The 15398-nt window shown below is 40.2% G+C and overlaps 4 protein-coding genes across 4 annotated transcripts in view; all 4 read left to right on the top strand.

Annotated features, from left to right (window-relative positions):
• The window catches only part of LOC127508849 (gastrula zinc finger protein XlCGF8.2DB-like), a 537748-nt gene that overhangs the window by 161016 nt on the left and 361334 nt on the right, over nt 1-15398 (top strand). The window lies entirely within an intron of this gene.
• LOC127508848 (uncharacterized) overlaps nt 1-15398 on the top strand; it is a 630120-nt gene that overhangs the window by 318046 nt on the left and 296676 nt on the right. The gene's annotated exons all lie outside the window — the stretch shown is intronic.
• Nucleotides 559-13788, top strand: LOC127508805 (uncharacterized). Its single transcript, XM_051887184.1, has 4 exons — nt 559-2529; nt 2915-2980; nt 12946-13011; nt 13333-13788. Exon 1 carries the CDS (start codon nt 635-637, stop codon nt 2135-2137), a length of 1503 nt encoding a protein of 500 aa, XP_051743144.1. The 5' UTR covers nt 559-634; the 3' UTR covers nt 2138-2529; nt 2915-2980; nt 12946-13011; nt 13333-13788.
• LOC127508006 (modulator of apoptosis 1-like) lies at nt 5234-13362 on the top strand. Its single transcript, XM_051885476.1, has 2 exons — nt 5234-5861; nt 13333-13362. Exons 1-2 carry the CDS (start codon nt 5295-5297, stop codon nt 13360-13362), a joined length of 597 nt encoding a protein of 198 aa, XP_051741436.1. The 5' UTR covers nt 5234-5294.

Here is a 15398-nt window from a genome sequence, read left to right as displayed (position 1 = left end):
GGGATCACTACACATTTTTTTTTAACTTTGACTTTGAATGGGTAATGTAAATGCTCTGCCACTCCAGTGAATTCTACCTTAATGGTCGAAACCTGTGTACATTTGTCTAAATGGAAAATGTTAGCCATCACTCAAACTGTGCATTTGTACTGAACCGTTGCATTTCTTGATTTTGTATGTTTCATAAGTGTGAAGCTGTGTTTGCATTTAATAAGAAAATGAGTATGTAATTGGTCAGCATGGGAAACTGATCAATTGTTGTCTAACACTGTGGTTTGCTTAATTTTGTCTGTGAAGAATGCTGTGGTGTGTGGCATAAAATCTGCCTCCAGAAATCCTCAGAAGACTGGGATATATCAGATGTAAGTGTACATTGAAGTATAATATGCTTAATATCAATGTGATGGCTCTTAGCAGTTTGTTTTTGACATCCATCCTTCCCATGTGTATTTCTGTTATTTAAAGTATGCTGTATTTAATTAATTAAATTAATTAGTTAATTTAATGTACTTTACAGGATGATGTCTCATCTGAAGAGGAGTACATCCCAGAGTCTGTATCGGATCCAGAAAGCTCAGGGACAGAGTTGAATGTTGAGTTGCCTGAACCATCCAAAAAGTCCCATACCACTAATATGCCTGATTTAGGTGTTACTTTTGCTGAACAAGAACAGCCCATAGATATACAGGACAACTGTAAGAATATCCTGATGGATCTAGAAACTACTTCTGATCTCCAAAGTGACCAAAGTGACCCCAAACCAGAACCAGATAGCTCAGAGTCATACCAGCAGAAAACAAAAGATGCGAGTAACGAAAAGGATACTGTGGATATTCTTGGCCAAAGTAAATCCCCAACCAAATCAGCAAAATTCCTTAAAAGCCACATCAATTATTGTTTTGTATGTGGAAAACCTCAAACAAAATTTGCACGTCATCTCGAGAGGCATGTAAATGAAAATGCTGAAATCGCACAGGCACTCCAGTTCCCCAAATCATCAAAAGACAGAAAGGTTCTTCTTGAGAAATTCCGAAACCTTGGCAACTTCAAGCACAACTCGGTTGTTAAAATCACAGGATCAGGATGTCTTAAAGTGAAAAGGAGTTCCAAACAGAGCAGCAGCCCTGAGATGTATGATTACTGCTTGTACTGTAAAGGTATGTTATCCAGAAAAGAGCTTTCTCGACATATGAAAAGATGTGCTCTAAGACCAGAGAATAATGTTGAAGAGGGACCTGAGTTGAGAGAGAGAGAGAGAGTCTTTGGTATAGCATCTGCTCAATCCACAATGTCCCAGCCAATTTCAAGTGAACTTTGGTCAGTGCTGGGCAAAATGCACAAGGATGACATGTCCACTGCAATAAGGAATGATCATTATCTCATGCAGTTTTCCCAGTCCCTCTTTAATAAGCATGGAAGTGACAGATCAAAGCATGAGTATATAAGACAGAAAGTAAGGGAACTTGGGAGATTACTTGTGACTTTGCGCCACACAACAAGAATCCATAACATGGAAGAGGCAATAAAACCAGGCAACTTCTTTATTCTTACTAGTGCTGTCAAGAGAGTTTCAGGTTTTGATAACAAAAACAACACATTCAAAGCCCCAAGTTTGGCCCTGAAAATTGGGCATTCTCTCAGAAAGATAAGTGACCTCATCATGTGTCGTGCTGTCATGGAAGAGGACCAAGAGGTGATTGATTCCATCAGGAGGTTTCATACACTTCATGAAACAAAGTGGTCCGAATTAGTTTCCCATTCTGCCTTATCAAACCTGAGTGAGGCAAAATACAACAAGAGCACCAGGCTTCCACTGGCCAAAGACGTTCAGAAGCTACAGTTATATCTTGGTCAGCAAGTGGAATTGACTAAGGAGAAACTAGCCGATAACCCAACAGCAGGCACTTATGCAGCACTAGCAAAGGTGACCCTCTGTCAAGTCATTTTGTTTAATAGGAGGAGGGAAGGTGAAGTGACACGGATGACTGTAAAAAATTTTGAAGATCGTGACTTGTCCCAACTAAATGATGACATAAGCACTGGGCTTACAGAAGTTAAGAAGAGACTTTGCAAACAATTTGCCAGAGTGGAACTGAGGGGGAAAAAGACAAAAGGTTGCTGTGATCCTGACTCCTGATATGACTGCTAACCTGTCACTCCTCATTAGTAAGAGGAAAGAGTGTGGAGTAACTGAAAACAACAATTACCTCTTCGCTATTCCTTGTAGTGATGGTCACTACAGAGGGCAGTTTGGTCAGTTTGCAGATGCTTGTGGAGCCGAAGATCCTCAAAACCTCAGATCAACTAACCTTCGCAAACAGATCGCCACAATAAGCCAAGTCATGAACTTGAAAGATAATGAACTGGACCAGCTGACCGATTTTCTCGGTCATGATATTAGGGTGCATAGGGAGTACTATCGACTGCCCCAATCAACAATTCAGCTAGCTAAGATCTCGAAACTGCTTATGGCTATGGAGAAGGGAAGTGTGAAGGATATTCAAGGAAAATCTTTGGATGAAATTGGTGGTATGTATCATTTACATGTTGTTAAATCTACTTGGTGTATGTGTATATGGTTGGTGTAATAACATTTGATAACATTTTTACAATATAATTTAATAGATGACATAGACGATATGGATACTGGATCACAGCAACTCCCTAATGTTTCCACATTGCAACGTACTGTTAAAATTGGCTCCCAAGGCTACTGAAATTGTTGTATTCTGTGTTGTGAATTTTGCAATTGTATTGGTGAAATATTTAAAATAGGCTTTTTTATACATTTAGATAACAGCCTACTGTTATTTCAAACATGTATGAACTTTTTATTGCCTACCCTCTTTGCTGTGTAGTTGATACCATTGGGTTTGTTTTTTTTTGTTTTTTTTTTGTCTTGTTTTGTTTTTAGACAATGAAGAAATGTTGGCTTCTGTGACTTTTGGATCGCCTCACCTCTCCGAGTCTGCAGCTCAAGGTATAATCTCAATGATGGACCCAAAGTTTGCCCAACATATCTCATGTAATGAGCTGGGATCTGTGGATTCATTAAAGTGTATTAAAAATGTTTAAGTCAGGAATTTTCCAGTAGTACGATGGTTAGAAACTTTGTTAGAAGCTTAACTTTGTGTCATCTCTCTTCATTGTGACTAGGGATGGAACGGTATGAAAATTTCATATCATGATTATAGTGACCCAAATTATCACGGTTATCAATATTATTATGGTTTTGTTAAAATAGGATGAAAGTGTTCAAAAAGAACAGATGCACACACTGAAAACATTTCAACAAGTTTTATATTTCAAAATAAACAAACGATAAATAAATTAAGCAGCTCTATGCACTTTAAGCAAGATTCTATTCTGTGGCATTTCCTTCCTTATGATGAGCGTCGTCAATAACGCAATAATGCATTATAACAGCGCACATCCACGTATCACAACGGACACGCTCTCTCGTTTCATTAATGGCACTTAATTGCGTCTCTGTTTTTGATTGTATTGAAAATGAAATCAGACTTTACTATTAATACTACTATAATTATTACTATAACGTTTTGTGATCATCTTGTCTGGACGATTGTTTTGTACCCTGTACAAAATGGATTTATAAGCAGGTTAGATTTAAAACATTAATCTCAATTCAGTATGTCCCTGTAATTATTTATGTGGTAAAGAAAATCTGTGTAATAAGTGCACAATGAATATACATTATTATCCCTTAAATGTCACCCTAGTCTTGTCTGAATCAGTTAGTTCGTCTTTGGCTCAAAGCCATTTGCTGCGAACTTTTCTTTGTGGAAGCTTCACATTATTATTTGCCAGATGTAGTTTTAGTATTGAGGTCAAAGTCCACTTGCCTTGTATTTGCAGATTTGACGCGTTTGCCCGTATAGCAGCGACTTTTTTCTTGCATGTTCTGCAGACAGGATGATCATACTCTATTAAGTTTACCTCAGGACTTTTGTAAAAGCCAAAATATGACCACACCTCCCGGCGCTGTCACTGCCTTCTGCCATTTCTTCTCATTCAAAAAAACAACGTTGCGCGCTGCATCTGTGTAGCCCATGTAGGAATCTGTTATGGGTTTCTGATTTAGATAAAGTTTGTATGTAAAACTGTATAAAGTTAGGTTAAAATGTACTGTGGAAAATGTGCTTACAGATAACCTAAACTGCTGGGTCTGTCATTTTAATTTCTTTATAATGTGATTGGGTACTTTGTGAATAATAACCTATCAGGTATCAGGATATGTAGGAAGGGCGGGACAAGAAGCAGGAAAAGAGTGAGAGAACGCACGAAAGAAGGTGAACAGGTGTGAGATGTCGGCGAGACAACTCTCTGAAAGTGTGAATTGTGTATAAAATTGTGTGCTTTATAGTTCATCTTGAGCATATTAGAGTGGACTTTGAACTGAGTTACTGCTGGCTAAGCGTGACCGCGATGTTCAATTTTATTTAAAGTGCGTCACAGACGTGAACGAAAGAACCACTGGCGGCGAGCTGGTACATTCTACGTGAACTGTCTATATCGTACCAGTTATGAAAGAGAACGTCAACGGATGTTGTGTTCATGTTATGTTCGGGAGTCTCGTGCACTGTTGGACGGAGTGAGAGGATACCGCGTTGAGAAGCTGAGCTGCTGGATGAATAACGTAATGCTGACGGCTGCTCGTGTGTGTGGCTCGCGACTGATTGATTCCGATTAGGAACCTGGTAGACTGTGACTGATCCTGATCAAAGAGGACAACATTTTCTATAAAGGTACCTATTTATTTTCATTTTCTTTGTGGCTCAACTGAGTGAAGCGGCCGTGTGTTTCTGGCCTCTACGATCCCAAGCAGCGAAACAGGCCTGCAACAGAAACTAAGGGTTATTTAAATTATTTTTCGGCTTAGGAATTTATTCTATTGGGTTGGAAACGGTTTTATTTTTCCCTTGATACTGTTGATTGTTTATTTTACATAAACGTAAATGTCATTTTGAAAAAGGGAATCATACACTTGTGTTTTGACCGAAGCTTTATTGAAAAGGATACATCTTTTATTTATATATATATATATATTTTTCCCCATTAATAACATTCAAGTAAATTCAAGTCTGACTTCACTTTTTTGTATTTGTGGTAATTGAGTAATTCATTTTTCCTGCTATATTGAGGTATAAACAAAATAGGTAGCATTACAAATTAAAGTTAATACAACCCACCGCTGGGATGGGTTTTATAAATTTGTGGTTATCTAGGCTGTTCAGTTGTACCTAAATTTCCTTGCTTTCAATGGCAAAACGATCATGGAGTCTGTATTGTACAAAAAATACCAAGATACACTTCGTGGTTGGTGTAAAGGAGAAGAATTTGATCTAGCTCATGCTATACTGATTGCTGGGGTAGCAGAGGATGTCAACATTAGTCAAATTGAAGAATTGATACAGACTGTGCACTGTTGGGGTCGTGTAAGAGTAAGAGGAAGGACCTACAGTGTTGAAGCAGGAGGTTTGCTGGTTCTATGTGAATGTAAAGAGGAAATAAAACCACAGACTGTTCCTCCTGAAGTGCAGAGTGATGATGGTACTACTGTGTGGCACATAGTGGTGGTTGATCCAAGGCCTGATTCGTCAGATGCGTCAGATGACTTTGTTGGTAAGCTTCATAGTTTCTTGCAAGCTGAAGGTAAAACAGTTGCAGACCTCCAGGATTATGTAGCTACCTCAGCACCTGCTAAAGGTACTGAAGAATTCTTCATTCATGCTATGGCTGAAGTGATGAAGCAGTCTAACAGAAGCATGGCTGAGAGTCACAGTTATCATCGACTTGGAGTGTTTTCTGGTATCACCCCTACCCCAATGGGAGAGGAACAAGTTGAGTATTGGTTTGAACAGGCAACAGTGATGGTAGAGGGCAGTGATTTGCCCTGAAAAGGAGAAGAGACGTAGAATAATAGAAAGTCTGAGGGGTCCTGCACTAGAAATTGTTAGGTCGTTGCAGTTCAGCAACCCTGAAGCTAGCTCAGATGAGTATATTTCTGCTATTGATAGGGCTTTTGGATCTCCAGAGACTGGAGAAGATTTGTATTTTGCATATCGTCTCATTCAACAAAAATCTGGAGATGTTATCTGATTATGTGCAGAGGCTGGAACCCTTTCTGGCCAAAGTTGTCTGAAAGGGGGGTGTAAGAGCTCAGGATATGAACAGAATGAGAATTGAGCAGTTGTTGCGAGGAGCACTCGGGGCTGACATTATGCTTTTACAGTTACATCTCAAAGAGAAAAGAGCTAACCCTCCTACATTTCTTGAGCTGCTCAGTCAGATTAGGGTAGAGGAAGAACATGAGCGATCACGGTGTAAAGTCCATGCAAGGGTTCGGAGTGTTGGAGCACAGGATTGTGTATCTGCAACTGATTTTGATTTGCAAGAGCTTAGAGCTGATGTGAAGGCTCTACAATCCAAAATGTCTGAACTGAAAGTGAAGTCCAACCCTGTCAGCAAAGAAGGTGCTAGCACAAAAGTACAGGTTAGGCAGTGTACATCAGATGATAAAGCAATTGGAGCCTCTGAATTACAGAAAAAAGTTGATAGACTGAGTCAGAAAGTGAAGACATTGGAGAGTAGAGAGCAAGCTCAACCTGCTTCTGCCTCTGCTGTGAAAGTAAAGGTCAGTGATAGTGGCAGTAAGAAACCTCTTTCCCAACAGGAGGATGAATTCTTTTGTTATCGTTGCGGGAAGGATGGTCACATTTCAAGTAAATGTACTGCTACGCAGAATGAGAAGAAGGTAATCAGGAGGCTTATTGCTTCTCTTCGGAAAGTTAAAGAGAAACAAAGTAATTCTGAGGTCAGTTCTGACAAGGAAACCACACACTGCTCTGCTAGAACCCAGATGGTCCAGAACACCGCATCAGTTGCAATTCCGACTGGGTTGGTGGGACCAATTTCTACTGTGACATTGAAGGTAAATGGTCACCCTTGTACTGCGCTGTTGGATAGTGGGTCACAAGTGACCATTATATTTGAGAAATGGTACCAGGAACATCTGTCACATATCCCTATTCAACCAGTGTCAGGATTGGCTATTTGGGGACTTAGTGACGAAAGATACCCCTATCAAGGTTATATAGTGGTGGACGTTCAGTTTCCTAAAGAATTAACTGGCACTCTAGAAACCTTGTCAGTGCTGGCGTTTGTGTGCCCTGGACCAAATACTCCTGATCAGACTCCTGTAAAATTGGGGACTAATGCCAGTTTGTTCCAAAGACTATTTGCTCTTTGTGACAAAGAGAAAGGTAGCAATCTGGTTCATGTTTTCAGTATAAGAATCTTTCTGCCAGATAGCCTACCTGAGTCTACTGTGTTCAAGGCAAGGCAGAGTGGTGAGGATGACATTGTGGGTCAGCTGAAATGGAAAGGGCCTGGCTCTGTAACCATTCCACCAGAAGACATTTGTTGTGTCAGCTGTCAAGCAGAGTTTTCTCAACCAGTGACTAAAGGTATAGTTTTGGTGGAGGCTGATGATGTAACACCATTGCCACAAGGATTGATGGTTCAACCTATGGTAGCTTTAGCTTCAGCTGTAAATGGAGAGAATTTCTCTGTGCTTTTACAGAATGAGACCAAGCGAGAGGTTATCATACCTGAAGGTGCTTTTTTAGGGAATGTGCAAGTCATAGATATGGCTGTTCCACCAGTGAGAGTGAGTAAACCGGAGGAGATGGATCCAAGCCTTTTTGATTTTGGGGATTCTCCCATTCCTGTGGAATGGAAAGAAAGGCTTAGACAGAAATTGATGCAGAAACGCAATGTTTTCTCCCTAGACAAGTGGGAAGTGGGGCTGGCCAAGGGGGTGGAACATTGTATCCGATTGTCGGACACCCGCCCTTTCCGTGAAAGATCTAGGAGGCTTGCTCCTGCAGATATAGAGGATGTACGTAGACACTTGAAGGATTTGCTAGAGGCAGGGATAATCAAGGAGTCTAGGAGCCCATATGCTTCTCCTATAGTAATCGTTAGGAAGAAGAGTGGCAAAATCCGTATGTGTATAGACTACAGAACCCTCAACAGTAAGACTATTCCTGATCAATATACAACCCCACGAATTGACAACGCTCTAGATTGTTTGCCCAGAAGCCACTGGTTCTCCGTGTTAGACCTTCGGAATGGGTATTATCAAATACCCATGTCTGAACCAGACAAAGAGAAAACAGCCTTTATCTGCTCGTTAGGGTTTTATCAATTTGAGAGAATGCCGCAGGGGGTCACGGGGGCCCCTGCGACATTTCAACGTCTCATGGAAAAGGCTGTTGGAGACATGAACTTGCTCCATCTCGATGACCTCATTGTGTTTGGAGCTACATTGGACGAGCATGAGGAAAGACTCCTCAAGGTGTTAGATCGTCTTGAGGAGGTAGGTCTCAAGGTTTCATTGGACAAGTGTCAGATATGTAGGGACAAGGTCAAGTATGTTGGTCACATAGTCTCAGCAGATGGGGTATCAACCAACCCAGACAAAATCGAAGCAGTTGCTAAGTGGCCGCAGCCAACTGATCTGAAGTCCCTCCGCTCTTTCCTGGGCCTCTGTGGTTATTATAGGAGATTTGTGGCAAACTACTCTGCTATAGTTAAGCCTTTGACAGAGCTTACCAAGGGGTATCTTCCAGTTCGGAAAGGAAAGAAACAAAAGTCTCTCTCTGATCAGACATATCATGATGAGTCAGAACCATTTGGTTCTAGATGGACTGATTCCTGTACTGAAGCCTTCCATAAAATCATTGACTGTTTGACTCATGCACCTGTATTAGTGTTTGCTGATCCCACGAGGCCATATGTCTTGCATGTGGACGCCAGCCTAAAAGGGCTGGGGGCTGTGTTGAATCAGGTGTATCCTGAGGGGTTACGTCCCGTTGCATTCGCTAGCCGAGGGCTCACTGTCGCTGAACAAAAGTATCATATCCACCAGCTTGAATTTCTCTCCCTTAAGTGGGCGGTGGTAGATAAATTTCACGACTATTTGCATGGTGTGAAATTTACTGTGGTGACGGATAACAATCCGCTCACTTATGTGTTGACCACTGGAAAGCTCAATGCCACTGGGCATAGATGGCTTGCAGCCTTGGCGAATTTGAGATAAAGTATCGTCCTGGTCATACAAACATCGATGCAGATCTACTGTCAAGGCGTTGGAATGACTCACATACTGAAATGTGGAAACATCTTCCAGAGGTTGAGGTGAAAGGAATATGCAATCGTATCCAGTTGGGAAACTCAGCCAATCCAGAGCGACTAGTTGACAGGTTAGGGGTGCCTGCAGAAGGTATTCCCAAGCTATATGCATTTGCAACTAATCTTGGAATGGCGCAGTTGGAACAATTCACTAGAGGTGATTAGAGGAGGGCCCAAGACATGGATGATGTCCTAGGAGTGGTAAAGAAGTTTGTGAATGCAGATCTGTGGCCATCTAATTTGAGTCAGTATCCCCAAGAGGTAACGTTAATGAAGCATGAAAGTGAGAAGCTGAGAATCAAAGATGGATTATTGCACAGAGTTCTGAAAGATGTATCCGGAAATTAAACGTTTCAGTTGGTGTTACCTGACAAGTTTTGGTTACAAGTGATTAAAGCTTTACATGATCATTTGGGCCATTTGGGGGTGGAACACACGACAAGTCTAATCAAGGACAGATTCTACTGGCCTCGGATGGCACAGATGGTAGAAGCTTATGTGAAAAATTGGCAATTGTGTTTCATGGAAGAGTACTCATACACGGGCAGCTCCATTGCATCAGATAACTTCAGGGGGTCCTATGGAACTGGTGTGTATCGATACAGCAGGGTTTAGTAATATACTGGTTGTCACAGATCACTTTAGTAGATAAGCACAAGCATATCCTACCAAAGATCAAAAAGCAGTTACTGTACCTAAGGTGTTGGTCTAAGTTTTTTGTCCATTACGGATTACCCGCCCGAATCCATTCGGATCAGGGTCGGGATTTTGAAGGACGAGTGATCCAAGAACTCTTAAAGAGTTTAGGGATTCGTAAATCACGAACAACACCCTATCACCCCCAGGGTGATCCACAGCCAGAGCGTTTCAATAGAACGTTGCTGTCGATGTTAGGAACTTTGAACACTACACAAAAAAGGCAGTGGAGTCGTTATGTGAGTCAACTTGTACATGCATACAATAGTACAAAGAGTGATGCCACTGGGTATTCACCGTATTACCTCATGTTTGGTCGGGAGGCTAGGCTACCGGTGGATATTTGTTTTGAGACTGAGGAAGAGAGAGTAGGTCATTCTCAATATGCAGAAGGACTGAAGAGAGATTTGAAACGAGCCTATGATCTTGCAGAGGAAACGGTGACTAAAGTGCACATAAGAAACAAAAAAGCTTACGATAAAGTTGTGAGACACCAGATGTTGACTGAAGGTGACAGAGTGTTGGTGGAGAATCTTGGTCTTTGCGGAAAACATAAACTGCAGAGTAGATGGAATCAATTGCGTATGTAGTGGTGAATAAATACCAAGATTTGCCCGTATATACGATCAAGCCAGAGAATGGGATGGGTCGTACAAGAGTTATTCACAGAGATCACTTACTGCCTATTGGGCAGACGGTTAGGATTCCCCAAGAGAAAGACCCACCGCCTTCTGTGAATAGGCCTATGACTCAACATCAGAGAGGTACCCGTTATGATGATGATCATAACATGCAGTTTTCGGTATCACAAAGTCTGAGAGATGTTGTAGAGAATAGTGAGACAGAAAACGAGTTTGAAACATGTTTTCACGAACATCATGAGACTCTTGAAAAGCAAGTTCCTGAAACAAATGAGAATGAGAATTCTGAGGAAGGAGAACTTGGAGAAATCCACACTGCAGATATGTGTCATGGTGTAGAATACTTTCAGGATGGGGAAAAAACAGGTAGGCAACAGAGAAGCCCAGAACCCCTACAATTAGAAAGGGATGGTTCAGTATCTGATGTAGAAAAACAGATTGAGGTGAATTTCCCTAGAAGATCTCAGAGGAAAGTGAAACCTGTCCTCAAACTTACTTACGTTGAGTTGGGGAAGACTACAGATCATCCTCTGACTATTGTACATAGGAGAATAATTATTAAAATAGGTTAAAATTAAATTGCCATCTAATAAGTGCATTCGGTCTCATGGGGCATGAGGACCATTTAATGGGGGGGAGAGTGTAGCCCATGTAGGAATCTGTTATGGGTTTCTGATTTAGATAAAGTTTGTATGTAAAACTGTATAAAGTTAGGTTAAAATGTACTGTGGAAAATGTGCTTACAGATAACCTAAACTGCTGGGTCTGTCATTTTAATTTCTTTATAATGTGATTGGGTACTTTGTGAATAATAACCTATCAGGTATCAGGATATGTAGGAAGGGCGGGACAAGAAGCAGGAAAAGAGTGAGAGAACGCACGAAAGAAGGTGAACAGGTGTGAGATGTCGGCGAGACAACTCTCTGAAAGTGTGAATTGTGTATAAAATTGTGTGCTTTATAGTTCATCTTGAGCATATTAGAGTGGACTTTGAACTGAGTTACTGCTGGCTAAGCGTGACCGCGATGTTCAATTTTATTTAAAGTGCGTCACAGACGTGAACGAAAGAACCACTGGCGGCGAGCTGGTACATTCTACGTGAACTGTCTATATCGTACCAGTTATGAAAGAGAACGTCAACGGATGTTGTGTTCATGTTATGTTCGGGAGTCTCGTGCACTGTTGGACGGAGTGAGAGGATACCGCGTTGAGAAGCTGAGCTGCTGGATGAATAACGTAATGCTGACGGCTGCTCGTGTGTGTGGCTCGCGACTGATTGATTCCGATTAGGAACCTGGTAGACTGTGACTGATCCTGATCAAAGAGGACAACATTTTCTATAAAGGTACCTATTTATTTTCATTTTCTTTGTGGCTCAACTGAGTGAAGCGGCCGTGTGTTTCTGGCCTCTACGATCCCAAGCAGCGAAACAGGCCTGCAACAGAAACTAAGGGTTATTTAAATTATTTTTCGGCTTAGGAATTTATTCTATTGGGTTGGAAACGGTTTTATTTTTCCCTTGATACTGTTGATTGTTTATTTTACATAAACGTAAATGTCATTTTGAAAAAGGGAATCATACACTTGTGTTTTGACCGAAGCTTTATTGAAAAGAATACATCTTATATATATATATATATATATATATATATATATATATATATATATATATATATATATATATATATATATATATATATATATTATTATATTCTTTTCCCCATTAATAACATTCAAGTAAATTCAAGTCTGATTTAACTTTTTTGTATTTGTGGTAATTGAGTAATTCATTTTTCCTGCTATGTTGAGGTATAAACAAAATAGGTAGCATTACAAATTTAAGTTAATACAACCCATCATATTAAAGAACCTGGGCGTCACCCATAAAATTCCCAGTTAGAGGAAGGGGGCTCTACATCTGCATCAGACTGATGCTGGCTGGATAGGATTTACTGCAAGTTTTCAAAATCATGATAATCAAACACAGTTTTAATGATAATTCAATTTTAAACGATATTACTAACATTCAGTACGTTTTACCGTGGTTTATCATTAAACCGGTAATTGTTCCATCCCTAATTGTGATGCATATGCTTTGTGGCTAGTATTTTGATGTTCAGTAGTTTGCATGATCATTTTAAAACAACAAGGAAGACTTGGCCTGTGTAAAATCTACATCATTTCCTAGTAAAATTATCACTCAAAGTATTGTTGCACATATTCACGCTCTCCTGACTTCATCCGGTTCAACAACTTTGCCATGAGTATAGTTATTATAATAGAATTGGCTGTCTGCAGTTTTACATGTATCCCCTCCATGCCCATGCTGTTTGATTGGTAGGCAGACAGGCTCTTTAAGCCCATATATTTATACTGTGCAATATTTTTTTAGATGACCAGGGGAACGCTGCCTGTGTAACTTCTGGTTCACCTCATCTCCCTGACTCAGTTACTCAAGGTATTATTTAAATATGTCCATCTCTAGGCACACTTGCTAATGTGCAGTCAACACTTACATTATGTTTGGTTAGACATATAAAGCATATAAAGAAGCTGCATGTATTTTGTTTTTAACAAGCAGTGTAATGAAATGTCATGTTAATGAAAACAATCAAACTTGATTTTCAGCAGATCTAAAGTCAATTTATTTTCACGCACATTTTGTCTACACAAGTTCCGGCTTGTTTGGCAATTTTGAACAGCAACATCCCTACCTGCAAGTACATCTCACAGGATCTTTTATCTTTATTAATCTTCTAATCTTTTTTTAATTGTTCAGGTTTCCGTGTTTCATCAAGGCGGTGTGTGAAGAGACCATGGTCTGAGGAGGAGATACAGGCTGTGATGAAACATATGAGGCCTTTTATTGAAAACGGTGTCACTGTCACGAGTGAGCAGTGCCTGAAGTGCAAGGAAAAGGAACAACCTATCTTGGAGACAAGATCCATTCAAAACATTAGAGATTTTGTACACAACAGAGGCTTGGCCTTTAAAAGGCAGTCAAATGCTAAACACTAAATGCACTTTTGGACAGCCTGAGCCTTTACCTTTCTAGACATGTTTTAAAAGTTGGTGACCTGTGTTCAGAAATGGTTTAGGTAACTTCATTTATTTTGCTCACAGGCAGTGTTTTGTTTTGTTTGTTTTTGCTATGGGCCTTTTAATGTCAGGATTCACTTTTATTTCTTAATTTTTACAATGCTGTCCTTTAAGGAATTGATTCTTGAGGTGACTAAATCAAATATAGTTCAGTGATTCAACAAATGTTGTGTTGTGTGTTAACTCATCTGCATTTAAGCTAAAAATGTTAAGTTTAGTAGTCAAACATAATGAAATCAACTAATGAGCTAAATATACTATGAGACCTCAGCAAGTTGCGATCCTATTCGCAATCTCCACAAAACAACAAAAGAGCAAGCATAAATCGAGCGTATAGCGTCAGTTCTGGCAGGTAACGTTAGTCAAGCTTGCATCAGCTGACTGTCAGCTGATCACGTCTACCTATAGGAATCTGTCGTCTATCACAGCATACATATATAATATTATCAGCTGCTATCGCGTTCTCCAGAGCTCATTTACCCTCCTCCATCCCCAGCTCCTCCTCTCGTCCACTCAGGATTTGGTATTCTAATTCCCCTTGAATCAGACTAAATTCCTGAATTATTTTGTACATTTAATACCAACATTAATGATATCTGCAATACATTATGTTGGTTCTGTTCTGTTTACCCTTAGGGGGGTTATTGCTGCTCTCCCTGCTCTTATCCATGCTTAGTGGATATGCTCTTATCTGAAAAGTATGTCCCGATGGGATGAGTTATTTGCAACTTATGTGCCAAATTGTAATGCACAACAGAGAAAACAAAAATGAACTCTTAATATATTCCATATTATTATAATGGTGTGCCTCAGTCTTATAATCCATGTGTCCTTTCAGAGCAGGTTATACTTGGTGTGTGTGTATGGTGAACTGGCCTTACAGACCTTGTGTCCTTTCAGAGCAGGTTATACTTGGTGTGTGTGTATGGTGAACTGGCCTTACAGACCATGTGTCCTTTCAAAGCAGGTTATTCTTAGTGTATATGTATGATGACATCACTGACCTTGTACACCACACTGTCCTTATAGACTGTGTTACAGAAAAGTCTAAAGTTTTTTTATTTCTCGGTTGTGCAAAGAAAATCTTTTAATTTTAAGTCGTGTATAGGTTCGCTGATTTTTTTTTTTTTCATGATTTTTGATATGTTTTTTGTAGCTCTAGCACCACTGGAACCCGGTGTCCCCACAGCCCTGTGCCTAGTCTGATTTGCGAAAATTTCCAAAATTGTCTCTCTAGCCCGACAAACGTGTGTGTGTGTGTGTGTGTGTGTGTGTTTTTTTTTAAAACAGCGACAGAAAGAGCAGCACATTGACTCTCTCTGGTTTGAGGCTGTGTAACGTCCTTCTGTCTGATAACAGATCTGTTTCCTCTATTGAGATATGTAAATCTAATTTAAAAACGTCCTTATTTTCTGTGGCTTTTAATTGTTGGTGTTTTTGGGGCTGTATTTTGTCTTATGTTTATGATTTTGATGTATATATTTGATGTTTTATGGTGGTTTTACTGACTGTAGAGTCTTTGGTCTATAGTGTAGTTGTAAAGCGCTCTGTAAATATAAAGACACACACTCCCTTCACTTTATTGTCTGGTCTCGTCTCACGTACCTGGACTCCTTACCCGCTACTCACCCGAGTTCCCGTGTCTCCATTCCTGTCATCATCCGTCTCCTGTTCTCCATTCCACGCTGTTCTCATCACCCACAACGATACACTCAGTTATTCATTAGCTAAGTGACTGTTCAGAAG

The sequence above is a fragment of the Ctenopharyngodon idella genome, chromosome 3, assembly GCF_019924925.1.
Source record: "Ctenopharyngodon idella isolate HZGC_01 chromosome 3, HZGC01, whole genome shotgun sequence".
Lineage (NCBI taxonomy): Eukaryota > Metazoa > Chordata > Actinopteri > Cypriniformes > Xenocyprididae > Ctenopharyngodon > Ctenopharyngodon idella.
Note: the sequence above shows the minus strand (reverse complement) of the source record. Positions and strands in the feature narration are given on the sequence as shown.